At 40.7% G+C, this 15,774-nt stretch overlaps 3 protein-coding genes across 3 annotated transcripts; 1 reads left to right on the top strand and 2 right to left on the bottom strand.

Annotated features, from left to right (window-relative positions):
* Window positions 1-417: 417 nt before the first annotated feature.
* On the bottom strand, window positions 418-4,690 carry neu4 (sialidase 4). Its single transcript, XM_037774657.1, has 5 exons — window positions 4,553-4,690; window positions 4,351-4,361; window positions 3,549-3,800; window positions 2,731-2,986; window positions 418-1,520 (listed from the first exon to the last, which is right to left on the bottom strand). The coding sequence occupies exons 3-5, from the start codon at window positions 3,747-3,749 to the stop codon at window positions 529-531; spliced, it is 1,449 nt and encodes a 482-aa protein (XP_037630585.1). The 5' UTR covers window positions 3,750-3,800; window positions 4,351-4,361; window positions 4,553-4,690; the 3' UTR covers window positions 418-528.
* A 576-nt stretch (window positions 4,691-5,266) lies between these two features.
* Window positions 5,267-8,144, top strand: wdr53 (WD repeat domain 53). The gene is made up of 3 exons (XM_037774691.1): window positions 5,267-5,378; window positions 6,363-6,858; window positions 6,949-8,144. The coding sequence occupies exons 2-3, from the start codon at window positions 6,370-6,372 to the stop codon at window positions 7,621-7,623; spliced, it is 1,164 nt and encodes a 387-aa protein (XP_037630619.1). The 5' UTR covers window positions 5,267-5,378; window positions 6,363-6,369; the 3' UTR covers window positions 7,624-8,144.
* Window positions 8,145-8,486: 342 nt separating this feature from the next.
* srprb (SRP receptor subunit beta) lies at window positions 8,487-12,053 on the bottom strand. The gene is made up of 7 exons (XM_037774712.1): window positions 11,842-12,053; window positions 11,323-11,417; window positions 11,121-11,198; window positions 10,083-10,165; window positions 9,830-9,966; window positions 9,657-9,711; window positions 8,487-9,334 (listed from the first exon to the last, which is right to left on the bottom strand). Exons 1-7 carry the CDS (start codon window positions 12,011-12,013, stop codon window positions 9,124-9,126), a joined length of 831 nt encoding a protein of 276 aa, XP_037630640.1. The 5' UTR covers window positions 12,014-12,053; the 3' UTR covers window positions 8,487-9,123.
* Between the last annotated feature and the right edge of the window lie 3,721 nt (window positions 12,054-15,774).

Raw genomic sequence — 15,774 nt, 5'->3', positions numbered from 1 at the left:
AGTGTTTGGTTTGTCTGTTCTGGGCTACTGTAGAAACATGGCGGTTGGCGGAGCAACATAGTGGACTCCATGAAGAGGACCCGCTCCCCTTCAGAACAGTTGTATTACATTGTACAGGTGCATCTAATAATGTGGCCACTGAGAACTAGAACATGTTTACACGCTTTAATGTAAAAAAGAAAAAAGAAAACCCTGAAAAGCCCAGTCTGCTCTGATTGGTCAGCTGGCCTACTCTGTTGTAATTGGTCAACCAAACTAAACTCTTCAAAGCTTTGCTTGAGGGCGTGCCAAACCAGCTGCTAGGCAGGTATTATACAAATGTGTTACTTGGTGACATCACCACGTTACAAAATAAAAGGCGGGACTTCAAGTGAGGCGTTTCTTGCAGTTCAGCAGCAGTGTTTCTGTGGGGGAGAGTGACTCCCTTTGGTGTGGGCTTTGTAACTTTGCAGACCTTTTACATGCACAAAAAAACGATATAACACACTAAAGGAAAGGGAAAAAGCACAAAAGCATAATAGGTCCTCTTTAAGACACAGAGCACATCTCAGTCAACTTGCTCTTCTTCCTCCTCCTCTTCTTCACAAGAGGCACCTGATGGAACGCTGCTGTACTTTGATCGTCATGTCCACTTGAGTCTTGATTCTGCTGTCTTTCGCATTCGTGATTGTTATTATTTCCCAGCTGCGCCTCCCGGGGCAGATTGTCAATGAGCTCGTAGAGGGTGAAGATGCTGAAGCAGATTTGGTCGTAGGCTGTTTTGGTGCCGCACTCAAACAGGCAGGCGAAGGCCACAGCAGGCGGTGAACCAGGCGAGGGGGGCAGCTCCAGATAGGCGAGGTCAGAGTAGGCGCTGGGGCCCTCGTATATCACCCAGGGGCCGCGCCAGCTGTCTGGATCACGGGGAAACAGGCTGAGGAACACGCCCAGGTCCTTGCGTGCGGTGATCCATGTTGGATGGGAGTAGACTACCCAGGTGGGGGCGAGGAAATCTGGATGATTGGGTATCACAGGGTTAGTGGGAACAGAGGTGGTAATGTCTGAGTTGCAGGACGTCCAGTGTCTGGAGTGACGTATAGGTTGATGTAAGTGATTGTCAAGAGAATGACGTAAATGCAACGGGGCAGGAAATCCCACAATGCTACCATGGCAACCATTTCGAGGCTCCACCAGCCGCTGCACCAGCTGCCCCTCCTGAAACACCGCTCCATCATCCAGACTGAGGGCCTGCACCCTGTACCCGAGAGGGCTGCGTGCATTACAGTACAGCACATTAGTCCCGTCCTCTTGATCCACTGACACCATCTGACACTCCACGCTCTCCGGCACGGGCACCGCCTCCCCAAAACGCCAGGTCCGCCCGTGGGTATCACTGTGGAAGCAGAAGGCGCGGGGAGTGGTCTGGCAGAGCTGTCCGAAGCACTCTTTGCACTCGATGTGGTACGCGTAGGCGGGAATCAGCAGTCGGCCCGACTTCAGCTGGATGCCGTGGCCCGGGCCGAGAGCGAAGGTGGCCCATTCTGCAGGGAGAGAGGAGGAAGTGACGTGTTCAGATGATACACATGAATGATACTGATCATCTCAATAGTAAAACGGCATAAATTTAGTACTAATTAATCCTTAAATAAATCCTTATTTAAAGATGAATCATTTTAAAGGATACTTTCACATTTCATCATGTCCATCTTAAAACAAAACTCACATGTCCATATGTACATTGAAACAGTTTTTGGTGACTGTAGTTATTCCCCCGTCTCTTACATTAAGATGAAGTTAAGAAGGGAAGTTTTCCCGGTCAGGACAGAGAGTATGGACAATCACAGCGTCTTAAATCTCTTTCAGTGTATATAATGAGCATGTGAGTATTGTTTTTTTAGACCTGAAAAAAGGTGAAACTATCCTTTAACAGGTTTAGTTTGTCTTATTAAAGGGAAAAGGTACCTTACATAGCCTACATACATATAAATGTGTCATTACAATTTTGCAATAGATTGAATGATATAGGCTAATGGCATCAGTCAGTTTTAATTTGTTAAATTGAAAGTCTCTCTTTAAGCTCTAATAATCCAACAGCAGAAGAGGGATTTTCCATTTTTCAAATGATTTCATTTGAATAATTTTTTAGGCCTAAAGATGTAAAACGACTCAGTATTTTGCAAGTTAAGAGCAAAAATGGGAGAAAAGTCCAAAATAAAAATCTAAAAATGAAATAATCTTAATTTTGTGTATTAGGCCTAATCTTTCGATTTAGCATTGCACTCCTTTAACATTGTCAGACTCCTGATGGACTTTTTTTTTAACAAAAGGATCAAAATTGTCTCGTCTTTTTTTTATCCCACACATTCTTCTTCATCGTCAAAACGTGGTGCCTACATTACCCACAATGCAACGTGTGCACTGACAGTCCAGTCGGAGATGCAGGTGTGTTATAGTTGCAGCTAATGTAGCCTTGAGCGCCTAGCCTCAAGCAGAGATGAGGAGTGAGATACAGAAGTCTGGTACGATCAATTCTTTCTAACCACACACAGATTAATTTATTTTATAATCTTCAGCACCAACTGATGCTGACTCAAGTCACATCACTTGAGGCAATTTATCAAACATCACACAGCTCCCCAAGGCCTGTAAACAGACTAATGTGTAAAATCAGTGTTTTCTGTGTTTGTAATAATCATAATAACACAATGGGAGTCTGTTTTACTGTGGACTTTCTCTTTATGGATCACTGACCTTTGATAGTATCTCCTATGACCTTCTTGGTGAGGTCGGTGACAGGACTCCAGGTGTCTCCGTCATCAGTGCTGGAGATGTAGCAGAGACGGGTCACGTTCTTCCCCGTCACCAGCTGTCTGGCCTCCGAGGTGTGGCCGAGGACAGCGATGAAGAACAAGAACAGAGTGCCTGTGAACTCGTCGTACACCGGGCACGGGTTCATGGACCTGTGGCCTTGCAGGTAGGCAGTGCCTAGGACACGCATGTACTCCCACTGCAGCAAGGAAAGGAAGAAGGAAAGGAGGTTAGAAAGGACGAGTCTTCTACATTATACTGCATCTAAACAGATGTAGCAGAATGCCTGAGAAACAAGGTGGTTCAACCAAAAAAGACAAACACAAAGCAAAGGTGCATTTCTGTAGAGTTCACATATTTTCTCACTTGTCAAAATGATCTTAACTCAAGGTTTCTTGGTCATTTTGGTTTTATTTGCCAACATTTTAAAATAACCATCTGAGATATTTGCCACATTATGAAATGAGCTTCCTCATTATTTGAGACTTCCCTCCTCTGTAATCTTTCTGACCTGATTGTGTCTTGGTATTATAAGCTAATATTTGTTCTATTATGAGCCATTAAAAAAGGCAGTTACTCTAATTGACCTGCTTTTTGTGTATTTGTTGGAGTACATTTAAGTCAGTAACTTGAATTTTGAGCTGTACATTTTGAAGGAACTACTTTCCATTTTTACTCAAGGACATTTTTAAACAAAATACAATAATAGCAGAATACAGGTCTTCAGTCTACAGAGTTCAGACCCAGTGACTAACACTGACCTCCACATAGTTCCTGTAGAAAGTCCCTTTCCTCATGACCAGCAGGTGAGCCAGAGAGTCGGACGGGCTGAGTCTCTCCTCGCAGAAGGCCAGGAAGCACCTGGAGCGGGACAGGTAGAGCAGCGCTGGGACTCTGTACGTCACTCCGTTGGACTCCTTTTGGAAAAGCACCGACCTGGCTGGGAAATGGGGCGACCTCATACTCTCTCCGGTGTGTGAATATCTCAAGGTAACTCCAAATCTTCTGAGATGCTAAACAAAGATAAACAAACATATGTCTATTATGTACAGGAAAGTAGATGTCTATATACAGGTCAAAGTTCAAACTGTTAAACTGTAAACAGAGTTACAAATAAGTGCAAGGGTGGATGGGAGTGCAAAGTTTATTTACACCAGGTGGTTTATGTACACTATATGCACGTATACACATTTATGCACAGTAAATATAGCCTGCTATACATTTGACAATATCTACATGTTATTGCACAATTTGTTTATCAAATTGTAATATGCATAATTTGTAAGCACTGTATGTTTTGGTATATAAGGTTTATTGCACAGGCATTAATTTCATGTCTAATTTAACTTTAATTTAAGAGATGTTGCATCAGAATTTGGTTAAAAACTAATTATAAACTTTCTTCTGCCTGCTACTGTTGTCCCTGTTCGAGGTGTTAAACATCACACTCACTAGGATGGCTGTCATTTTCAGTTCTGCTTTACACGTGCAAGACTATTACATACATTTTAATTCAAGCAAAATGTCTTAAATATGAATCTAACTCTAAAATATGTCACTTACCTTTCTTCAGCCTTTACAACCGTTTCAGCAGATAACATAGAAAGAGAGAAAAAGCATCCTTGTCACAGGTGTCGTTATTGTACAACTAAATCTGTACTGACACAACCTTCCTGTGTTATTGCATTATATACAAAGAAAGAAGAAGTATAGCTGCAATACATATTTCACGAGCAGAAAAAAGGTAAATGGCTGCAGGACTTACATTCAAAGTGCTCTGTGAGAACTGCTGCATCTCTGTGACGATAATGCAGAATGTGTCAGCATTTGAATGTTGGGTTGACAGTGTTGTGTGTGTGTGTGTGTGTGTGTGTGTGTGTGTGTGTGTGCGTGGGTGTGCGTGGGTGGGTGTGTGTGCGTGTGTGTGTGTGTGTGTGTGTGTGTGTGTGTGTGTGTGTGTGTGTGTGGTTATGGGGGGGTTTTGAAAGCCATGGCCTCTCCTCTCTGTTCCCTATTCAGTGCTGCAGTATGGCATGCTGTTCACTGACCCAGAAATGGACCACACTCATCAGATCTACAGCTTTGGATGAATCAGCGGAGAGCAGCCATTGTGGAAATGAAGGCCCGCTGCACAATGATATGATGATCGGCCTCCTCTGTGCCTTACTGTGTGCTTTTTCTTTTTCATTTTATGCAGAATATGCCAGAAATAACGTACTTTACAGTTTAGAAATCTATAAGCTCATGTATTTCCAAATCAATTTATTATTACTATTTCTATTTTATAACTTCTGGAGGGCTCAGTGATAATAATATAGGGGATAATTTGCCCTGAGTTTTCCTTTCAGGCAACATTTTCCTGATTAAATGTTTTTTTAAATCAGACATATAGGAAAGTAGATTAGATTAGGACAATGGTTGGTGTTAATGGTCTGCCATTTCTGACCAAAAGACATTTTTAGGCTACCAAATAAATCCACCTGGCATGCTAAACACAGGGCATAAAAACCATGAGGTCAGGTATGATGTCATCAGTGAGCGACTAGACTCCACATGGCAGCTAACTGAAGTTTAGACTGCTCTTTGCTAAGGTAAGTCAGCTTAACTCTGCGGTCTGGACGTTATCAACCATATCACGACACTGTTGTACATTATTTTCAAGCAGCATATGATCAACATCATGTTTATTATCGCAGCCAAACCTCTCTGAACAGAGGTAGATGTTAGCAGAGCTAGAGAGCCAGCTGGACTGTTTGTTTTCATCTGGTTTCACATCTACAGTCTGTTTGCAGCAACTTCTCACTTTTACTAAGTCACCTACATACATCTATTTTATTATGTATGTTATGTTTACCTGCCTTTTTAAGTAGGCCCTAATATGAATGTAAACACTGATGCTATTTTGCACTCTTATTATAAGAAAGCTAAGAAAACAGAAATAGTTTATTAGGTACACTAAAGACATTCAGTATGTTTTTTTGCAAGCTTTTAGTTAATGCCAGTTTTAAAGTGTGAAGTCTGTGATTTAGAATCATCATTATTATTATTATTCCTTTTTTTTAATAATAACAATCCCTTCTTTTCATATGTTCTTATCTTATATGTTTATGTCATGTTTGATCTTTGTCTATTTTTATTTTTTATTATATTTTTTGCCTTTTATTTTGAAGCTCATTGAGTCTACGCCAGTCATATGAAATGTGATATATAAATAAACTTGACCTAGCTAAAAAAATAAACAGCCCTGCAATAAATTCCACCTACATTATTATCTAATATAATCAGTTTAGGGCTGCAGCCATAGATTATTTTCATTATCATGAATAACTGACTGTATGTTTAGACCATGAAATACCAGAAAAGAGTGAAAAATGCTCATTATGTGTCCCCAGAGTGAACGTTGACATTTACAAAATTGCTTATTTTGTTCAACCAACTGTCAGAGTAGAACATAATAAGGTAATGTTATCATTTAAGAAGTGGAACCAGAACATTGTTGGCATACAACGATGCCATCAGTGGTGTCAAAGCAATACCACAAACTAATCTTCTCCTTGTTAACTTTCCTTTGGCAGGGTCAGCATGGCCAGGCAGTGGTCTGAGGGCCACTCCACATCCATCCTGTGTGTTGGGGCGTCTTCAGGCCCCGAGGGCCTCCTCGCCTCAGGCTCTGAGGGCGGAGAGGTCACGGTGTGGAGCCAAGAGGGGACCATCATAGGCCGTCTCACTCTCCCCGGTGAAGAGGACATCACGAGCGTTGTATTTTCACCTGCAGCTCCGGGCCAGCTGTACGTCTCACATGGAGACGCAGTGAGTGTACTCGACCCCCGAAACCTGAAAGGCCCAGTGGAGGAATTTCAGGGTGCAGGGGAAGAGGAGATCAATGCGTTGGCGCTAAACGAGACGGGTTCAGCCCTGGCGGTGGCTGATGACTCCGGTGCAGTCCGGGTACTGGAGCTTCCTGGGGGGAAAGTGTGCAGGACTCTTCGTAGACACACTAACATCTGCTCCTCGGTGGCTTTTCGGCCTCACAGGCCCAATAACCTGCTGTCTGCTGGACTAGACATGCAGGTAGGGAGAGGACCATTTTTACTTACGTCATGTACCAAGATGACATTTGACTCCTTCCTAATGCAGATTTGTTTTATTATGTCGCTTCAGGTGATGCTGTGGGGTCTGCAGAAGACACGTCCTCTTTGGATCCTCAACCTCCAGGATGTAGCAGAAGACGAAGACGACCATCAGCAGCGTCCTGGTCAGCTTTTCAACCCACCGCTGGTCCACTGCGTTTCTGTGGCGAGCTGTGGGAACATTTTGGGTTGTGCAGCAGAGGACGGGCGGGTGCATTTGATGCGGATTGGCAGTGGCTCTAAACTGGAACAGCAGGGAGCAGTCAAGGCCCACAGTCAGGGGGCCTCACAAGCCCACTTTGTAAGTTTCCTCTCCCACCCTCACTGGCTCGTCACCGGGGGGAACGACGGCCGGGTCGCCCTGTGGGACCTCAGCAAGCACCCGGTGGTGACTCCGGAGGCAAAGGTCAAAACTGGAGTGACCGCAGCCCCACGCAGGAAGGGTAAGAGCAAGGCGAGGAGGAAAGAACAATCCCAGGATAAAGCAAAGACCCCACCGAAGGTTGAAGCAGAGAAAGAAGAAGTGGAGGATGATGTGGCAGCAAGAGCTGAGGAGGTGACGGAGGAGAAGTCTGGGCCCAAAGTGAGCTTCAGTCATGGGGACAAGGTGAACTGGTTGTGCCCTGCTGTGCTGAAAGGAGAACCCAGTGTGGTAGTCGCAGATCAGAGCGCCAGTCTGACGGTCTACCCTCTGTCTCCACTATAGATTCTCTTTACGCACTTTACGCATTCTTTCCTCTTTTGTTCTCATCGTAGCAGTATAATATTTTGACTTATTTTTAGTTTACACTCCTGTTTGATGCTGTTAGAACTGGCTGCATCATTATTTGGACTTCTGGTCTACATGGTGATTGTGATCTTGCTCTCCTTTTAATAAAGCCTGAACTTGTGGGCAGAAACCAAACAACTAACTAACTGATGTTCCAGAAAGCACTCAACAGTGGAAGATAGGTCTTTACAGAAGCAGACAAACATCACAGAAATCTGTTTTATACAAGCTTTCACACAATATTCAACAAATTAAATGTGTAATTGTTTTTCGGGTCCCATTTAATGCCAGATTTACTCATTGAACACGGCTCATTTGGGGTTTTTTGTCTGTGCGTGTGGTCCTATAAAAAATGTCATCCTTTGAAATATATTAAGCAATATATGAAGTTTTGTGGACTGTAAAACTACCACATTATAGACAAAGGAATCTGCATGTTTAACAGAGTCTGTGGTGCTTTTGTAGAGTAAAAACATCTCGAGCCAAACCAGGTGCCAGACTAGAATGACGAAGCAGAGAATAATTTGAAAGCTGTTCCCAAGATGTGACATTTCAAACACACAGACTGAAGACATTTGAAGAGACATTTTGAAAGTTAATCTAAAGCAGCGCCTTGTGATCCGACACCCAGCTAACCCCCATGTAATGATGTGATGTACAATTAAGATTTATTTCTGTGCGTGTTGATTAAATCATGTCTGCTGCTTATTAATATTACAGACTGGATCTCTTAAAACACCACAGACTGTTTCTTCTGCTAACATTTAAGAATTTGTGCCGTTTCTATTAATCTGCGGACTTCAAGCTTCAAAAACTTTATATTGTCAGTTTTTTTTTTTACACAACACAAAATCTCAATAAATTCATACATTCATTGCAAATGCACTGTATTCATGCAACACTTTCAAACAAGTAAATTCTATTGCAAACAAGCAAAATACTTTTCTATAAGAATACCGGAAAAAAGGCACGAGGCTGACCATCCAAGTTAATGAAGAAATCCAATTCACGTCCATCTGTTTCCACAAGGCAGCGTATAAATCAGACTAGCTGAGATATATCCTAATTGCAGCAACAGCAAATATCGCAGTCAACCAAAATTCTTTAAACTATATATTTTCCAAACAAGCCAAATAAAACGCTTTAAGGTGGATCTTCACAGTAAGATTTACGCTGAATAAGCACACGATCATTTCTCAGCACTGCGGAGCGACCTGATAAACTGCTACATTATTTTCAGTCTTTTTGGTGTTTTTTTGATTCAATCTGTCTCAAAAGTTCTTCCACCTTTTAATGTAATTACGTTTTGCGGTGACAGCCAGCACAATCCTCCACTGAGATGTCATCCCTCCTTTGATTACTGAGGCGACGGTGGACGTTGAGCCGAGGTCTGTGCCGGAGTCAATATTCTGCACTGATGATATTGAGTTGTTGACTTTACAATTTAGCCAGGCTCTTCTCCAGGCTCTCAATGTCTGCATCCCCGTCTTCGCCCTTGCTGCCGCGGGCGCTGCACTCCAGGAACTCCACCTTCAGGGGCAGCTGGCTGAACTCAAAGTCCTTGCCTTTTTTCCCCAGATACACGCTGCCGCCCACAGAGCCGTCCTGAGCGCTCAGGGCCGCAGAGCGTGTCACTCGCAAGGTGTTCCTACGAGAAACGAGACCGGGTGAACGTTATACATCAAACCAAAGGCTGAGAAGGGGTCAAATGTGAATTGCAGGGTTGGTGGTTTAATCTCCAGCTCTACTGTCCTTGAGCAAGAATTCCAGTTGCCAGTGCCTGACTACCAAAAACTTTACAACCGTACACATATGAGGAACATTACATTTATGACACAACAGTTAATATCAACAATTAGACAGGAGGATATTATTATAATAGAGAACTATAAATTTGACTGAAATTTACCAAAAATAAAGATGTAATGGGAATCAGCCACAGTAAAAACAAACGGCCAAAAAATACTTACAATTCCTTTTCCAGCTGCTGCTGAATCAGTTTAGCTGATTTTGCCATGGTGATATCTGTAAAACACAGAGACCAGTAAATGACGCTTCCATATAACAATAATAATAATAAATCAAGAACAAGAGGTAAAGTGTAGATAACTGGTTATTTTTCACTGTGAAAGGTTTGTTGAACCTTGTTTGTTGCATGCCACCAGGAGAGCTGGGGCATTCCTGGAGATCACTGTGTCCGTCAACAAGATGTAGAGGAACTCTGCCACGTCTCTCACCTCCTTCTGGAAAATAGCGCCGTCCACGACAAACACAATCGCTCTGAAAGAGAGGGATGATGAGAAAGATGTGATCAAGAAGTGAGTCAATCAGGTCACTGGTAAATGTACCTCACTCATAAGACTAATGTCACTCCTACAGGCTGTCTCTTTTCTCACCTGGCTGCAGATTTGAACTTCTCCAGGTACTGAGAGCGAAGACTGTCATGTCCGGGCAGGTCAATCAGAGTCCAGGAGCTGCCCTGTATACAGGAGGGAGAGGGGACACTTGTAAACCGTGATGATCATCATGAAAGTGTGGCAGGTGACACAGACCGCGAAAGGGGAGGGGCAACCATGAGGGAGGGTTGCCGATATAGGGCTACCTGCAGGAGGAACTTTGATTGTGGCATTGATTCAGGCCGGTGGAGTGAGGCAGGTGCACACCTCATTCCATGTGGCAGGCAGGGAAACGAGAGAGCAGGAACAACGGACCTGTTTCCTTGCTGCGTTGAAGGCGGCTGGTAGTCGGTAGGAAAGTAGATCGACGTACCAGAGCATCAGTCGGCCATTAGCTGCTCTTGCTGTGGGACTGTTTTTGGTTTGCGTTTGTTTTGCTTTAGGGTTTATTTGCTGTCTAGTCCGCCCTGGCAAGTGAGCCGGTAGCGGGCAAAAATATATGGGTATAGCCTTTTGGGCGGACTAGTTTCTTTTCTTTATTTTTGATGTTTGTTTTGTTTTTTTTGTTCGTCAATCTGCCTGCTTCCCCATAGTATATAACCTCACTCAGGTCGAATCCCAGTCAGACAGCCAGGGCATATGAATTGTAAAGTTAAATTTCTGTAATTAAAACTTCTTCTCTTTTAAGTTACTCTCTGATTGTCATTCGTTGGTGGGTGTTACAAAAGGATGATGCCTGATGATGATAAACTGTTCTTAACTTAGTTAATAATCAGATCTGCTCCCTCTACGGAGTCTGTCAAAGCACAGCTCAAGACCCTCCTCCTTTCTTTGGCTTTTGAATGTACTTGAATTGTGATTACTAATTGGCCTTTTTTATAATGCTCATTATAACAGTCTTTTTATCTTGGTCTCTGTCTATGGATGTGTGTGATTTTGTTGTCTGCTCTGTTGACCTGTTTTTATTCTGCCTATGTCTGTAAAGCACAACTCATGTTGTTTTAAATGTGCTATAGAAATAGATTTGACTTAACTTACCCTGTCGTTTTTGGCTTTGTATGGAGCACTGCTGTCAGTGATGGAGGTCTGTGTCCGCTTGAACTTTCCTGACAACAGCTGTGAAAACATGAGAAGCACAAGAGATTAGCCCTGCATCAGTCTCTCATCAGCTGAGCATCCTGTAAATAGACAACGTGGCGATGGAGATGGACAGACCACGTTCTGGGTTGCCTCAACTCACCCTGCTGAAAAGGAGGGTTTTCCCAGCGTCGCACAGTCCGACCAGCAGCACAGCACTGCGGACAGTTTTACTGGAGAGGAAATACTTCAGAAACACTGAGAAACAGAGAGCAGAGAGGCAGGTCACTAACCTATTCAACACTCCATGTTGTGTACTAACCAAAAGATACTAAATGGAGTTGAATTACTTCAGTGGGAAATACGGATAAACTGTGCAACTGGCAGTTGTTTGCTTTAGCTTAGCAGTTAGCTTAGCAGTTAGCTTCCAAGCTTGCTAATTAAATGGCTTTTTTGAAGCACACGTTTCTTAATAACTTAACTTTAGACATTACATATGCAATATCTTAAGTAGTATAAAAAGTATCTAAATAAAGTATTAAGTATTAAGTATAAAGTATAAAGTAGTATCTAAAATATATAATATCTATAATGTTAGCATGCTAAGCTAATGTTAGCATGCTAAGCTAATGTTAGCATGCTAAGCTAATGTTAGCATGCTAAGCTAATGTTAGCATCTTACCACAGGTGATGACAACCACCGCCAGAGCAACGATCAGTCCGATCAGGAAGACGGGGTCTTGGTCTTCCAGCTGCTGTCTCAGAGACTCAATGAAGGGTTCAAACGGGTTTTCTGTCACTTCTGCTGCTTGTTTCTCCTCCATGTTGCCTCCACCGGTGCTCTCTGCCTCCATCTGTCCGCTCAGGCTGCTCTGAAAGTGGGACACGTCTCCTTCCTCTGCTGCCTGTAGTGAGGCTGGAGGCTCAGCAGGGGGCGCTGCCTGACTGACTACCTGCTGCTGCTGCTGGAGTTATAGATGTATTACCACAGTGGTAATGAACTGGTGGAGGACCAGTCAGGAGGTCCCCAACAAAACCAAACACAAAAAAATAATTTTACTTTTAAATATGAGAGATTTCCTCCAGCAGAATATAAAAAGCTAAGGGTCAGGAGTGACAAAAATGAAAATACTGATTAACCTCCCTGTTGTCCTCGTTTTCAAACTTCATTATATCATAGATATTTGGGGTTCTTTCGTCTAATTGCCCCAAAATAACATGGATGAAAGTAATTCATAATTGCTGGGGGGTTTTCTTACTCAAAAATGAGGTATAATCTCATGTAAATTAAGTATATTGACCATAAATTACAAAAAAAGTGTAAAACTTGTGGTAATGAGTTGGACTGAAGTTGGCTAAAAGGTGTCCTTATGTGCTGCCATTGAAAATATTATCATAATTATAATATTCTGACTATACTTTGACATATACCAGCCTGTGATAATCCATCAACATTATGTTCCTCTGATTCTAATGGTCAAATAATTAATAATTTCTGCTTTTTTTTTACTCAATTTAGGTGTAATTTCATGGAAATAATGTTTATCAACCATAAATCCCCCCCCCCCAAAAAAAGTGTAAAGCTTGTGGTAATGATTTGGAACGAGATTGGAAAAAAAGGTGTAACGTAGAATTGGGTAATAATTTATAATTTATGCCTTATAAACCGTCAAACCAGACCAAAAGTTGCACGGTCGACGGGATGACAATAGGAGGGTTAAATACTTAAGTGGGATGCATTTTGAAGTGCTTTTACTTTACTTGAGTATTTAAATGTTATGCTACTTCTACTTCACTACATTTGTGCAATTTTGTTAATAGTCTGTTTATTGTCAATACTGTATATACTGCTCTTATTTTTATACTTCCTTCTATTTAAATGGTTCATATTTTGTTACACTTTGTTTAGCTCTTTTTTTTTACTGTGTTAGCTGATGCATCTTGTTTTTTGCACTATCCTCTTTTCTGCTGTACACTGCAAATGTCCCCACTGCGGGACTAATAAAGGAATATCTTATCTTATCTTATTTTCAGTGGAAAATCTGGCGGAGTACTGGGACCAGTCAGTAGGTCCCCAACAAAACCAAACAAAACAAATATAATTGTTTGATTTTACTTTTAAATATGGAGGAATTTTCTCCAGCAGAAAATAAATAGCTACGGCTCAGGAGTGACAAAAATGAAAATACTGATGTAGGTGAAAAACTGGAGAATCATTTACTCGAGTACTGTAGGCTACTTAAGTAGGATGCATTTTGAGGTGCTTTTACTTTACTTGAGTATTTAGATTTTATGCTACTTGTACTTCACTCCCAAATCATGTTATACAACAAAATATTTGGTTTTAAAAAAACACTAAAAGAGCATTACTTAGGAAAAAACTTTATGGTACCTGCACTTTATGATCCATTTATTTGTCTATATTTTGATTTGAATGTTTTCATGTTTGCTTTTAATGTTTACTTTTACTGCCAAGAGCTGCTAAACTGTTTTTCGTTGTTTTCCATGACAATGACAATAAAGTCTCTATTCTATTCTATATTCTATAATGAGTAATCAATAAGTATTCTTGGGTGTGTAAGTGTATTATGGGCATTCCATGTCAAATGATGACATTTATCTGTTAGATCATGATAAATTCAGTCGGAGCCTTTCTATTTTCTTTGTGTTTTTGTTATTTAAACAGTGTCAGTTGTTATTGTTTTATTTATAGTTGACGTGTATTACGATGTGTCATGTTAGTGTATAATGAGTAGTGTGAATGTGTATTTTTGTGTATTGTCACCATGTAAACTATGTGGACCCCTGGAAGAATAGCTGCTGCTATGCAAAAGCTAATGGGGATCTAAATAAACAAACAAACAAACTACATTTCAGTGGAAAATATTGTACGTTTTACTCCACCACATCTAGCTGGAGTTACTTTACAGATTTAGATTTTTACAAACAAAACATATGATCAATTTATAAAATATGACACTGTGCCATCGATTAAACGATCCAACTGTATATTAAGTAGTTCAAATTGGCTCCATCTCCACCAGCTGTAACATTAAAATGCTGTTTATTATTAAAGCCTCAGTAGCCTAATAGTATTCAAATAATATGATATAGGACTTTATTGTATATATGATAAGCTAACTCTCTGAAAGGGACCATTCAACCCAAGAAGTACTTTTATTATGAGTACTTTAAGTACATTTAGATTTAACTTTTGTACTTTTACTGTGAAATATTGAATGTCTTCTAACAGTTTTCTTGTTTTTTACAAAGCTGTATTGCTCACTACTCCACCACCGGTCAAAAGTGTGAGATGAGTCAATAGTATGATTTACTAATTCAAAATTATGAGTTAATAAATCCATATTGTTACTTCCAAACTCAAATCTGTGAGGTAATCTATCGAAAACTTGGGTCATTTTGGGTGATAAATGTTTTGTTAAAAAAAAAAACCACAAATAGTTTTCCTTTATAAAATAAGTTACTGTATCTGTAGGCTTTTAGCAATCCAGTCTCAGAGGTTAGTTTTACTGTAAGATCATAATGGCATCGCTCATACCTGTCTTTGTTAGCCTATCGTTGGTTTATGTAGGCTTATTGCTCATTATATTATCAGGAAGTTAGGAGAATAGAGACAATAGACATGAGAGTAAAACACTGCGACAGACTCACTATTGGCCATCACATTCATATATCCACACTGTTAAGAATTTCCCAGTAAAATAACAGTAAAGAACTGATAGCAGCAGGGTTGCCTTTATGTTACTGTAAAATTAACATTATTATACTGTCGCTGACATTTACAGCTTTGTACTGTTAATGAAAAATACAGTTTGAACTGTTTTTTTTTTTATTAATTTCACAGTATTTTACAGTTAATTTACTGTTTAAAGATACATTATATAGCTGTTTTTCACCTTTCTTTTACATTATCTTACTGATAATGCACTATTTAGGTTGTATTTGTTACATACATTTTAATAAACATTATTTTTTGCCTAGATGAATAGACTTAGCAGGTTACAGACATAGGAATAGTCACACTAAATACAATTAAAGGCACTTGTTAGGAAAAAGGCTATGTTAGACTTGTTGACACTTTTCCCAACATGTCTGTCTATAGCTGGCTACAAGCACAGAATGCAAACCATAACAACATGTGAGTGAAGAACAGAGCTAATTCACTGATTTTACAATCATGTACAATGTACAAGCCTCACATGTGCAGATCAGGTCCCAGAATTAAAAAAATACTGCATGAAACTGTTACTGATGATACTTTAGACAGCTGATCAGCAGTAAAGTGCTGTTTTTTAGGAATGCATTAAAGTTCAGTTAAAAAACAGCCTATGAGCGTAATTTAACAGGTTTTCTTTTGTATTAACAGTAAAGCACTGTTTTTAGCAATAACAGGTTAATACTGTTGAAATCCTGCTGTAAATTAACAGCAATTGTTTACAGTGTAGGCTTATTGCTCATTATATCATCAGGAAGTTAGGAGAATAGAGACAATAGACATGAGAGTAAAACACTATTGGCCATCACATTAATATCTCTATATAAAAACAGCAGGCTGGTGGTTCTCGGTCTGGACCAGATGATGCGCTTTTACGCA

Source organism: Sebastes umbrosus, chromosome 7 (genome assembly GCF_015220745.1).
Source record: "Sebastes umbrosus isolate fSebUmb1 chromosome 7, fSebUmb1.pri, whole genome shotgun sequence".
NCBI classification, from domain to species: Eukaryota; Metazoa; Chordata; class Actinopteri; order Perciformes; family Sebastidae; genus Sebastes; species Sebastes umbrosus.
Note: the sequence above shows the minus strand (reverse complement) of the source record. Positions and strands in the feature narration are given on the sequence as shown.

What these genes read in the sequence shown, in the direction of transcription:
- srprb (XM_037774712.1), bottom strand. Translation starts at nt 12,013, where the DNA reads ATGGAGGCAGAGAGCACCGGTGGAGGCAACATGGAGGAGAAACAAGCA. An exon ending in GGTGGCATGCAACAAACAAG is followed by an intron (nt 9,712 to 9,829) that starts GTTCAACAAACC and finishes TGTGTTTTACAG; the next exon opens with ATATCACCATGGCAAAATCA. An exon ending in CAGCAGCTGGAAAAGGAATT is followed by an intron (nt 9,335 to 9,656) that starts GTAAGTATTTTT and finishes CGTTTCTCGTAG; the next exon opens with GAACACCTTGCGAGTGACAC.
- wdr53 (XM_037774691.1), top strand. Translation starts at nt 6,370, where the DNA reads ATGGCCAGGCAGTGGTCTGAGGGCCACTCCACATCCATCCTGTGTGTT. An exon ending in CTGCTGGACTAGACATGCAG is followed by an intron (nt 6,859 to 6,948) that starts GTAGGGAGAGGA and finishes ATGTCGCTTCAG; the next exon opens with GTGATGCTGTGGGGTCTGCA.
- neu4 (XM_037774657.1), bottom strand. Translation starts at nt 3,749, where the DNA reads ATGAGGTCGCCCCATTTCCCAGCCAGGTCGGTGCTTTTCCAAAAGGAG. An exon ending in TCTACAGGAACTATGTGGAG is followed by an intron (nt 2,987 to 3,548) that starts GTCAGTGTTAGT and finishes TCCTTGCTGCAG; the next exon opens with TGGGAGTACATGCGTGTCCT. An exon ending in CATAGGAGATACTATCAAAG is followed by an intron (nt 1,521 to 2,730) that starts GTCAGTGATCCA and finishes CTCTCCCTGCAG; the next exon opens with AATGGGCCACCTTCGCTCTC.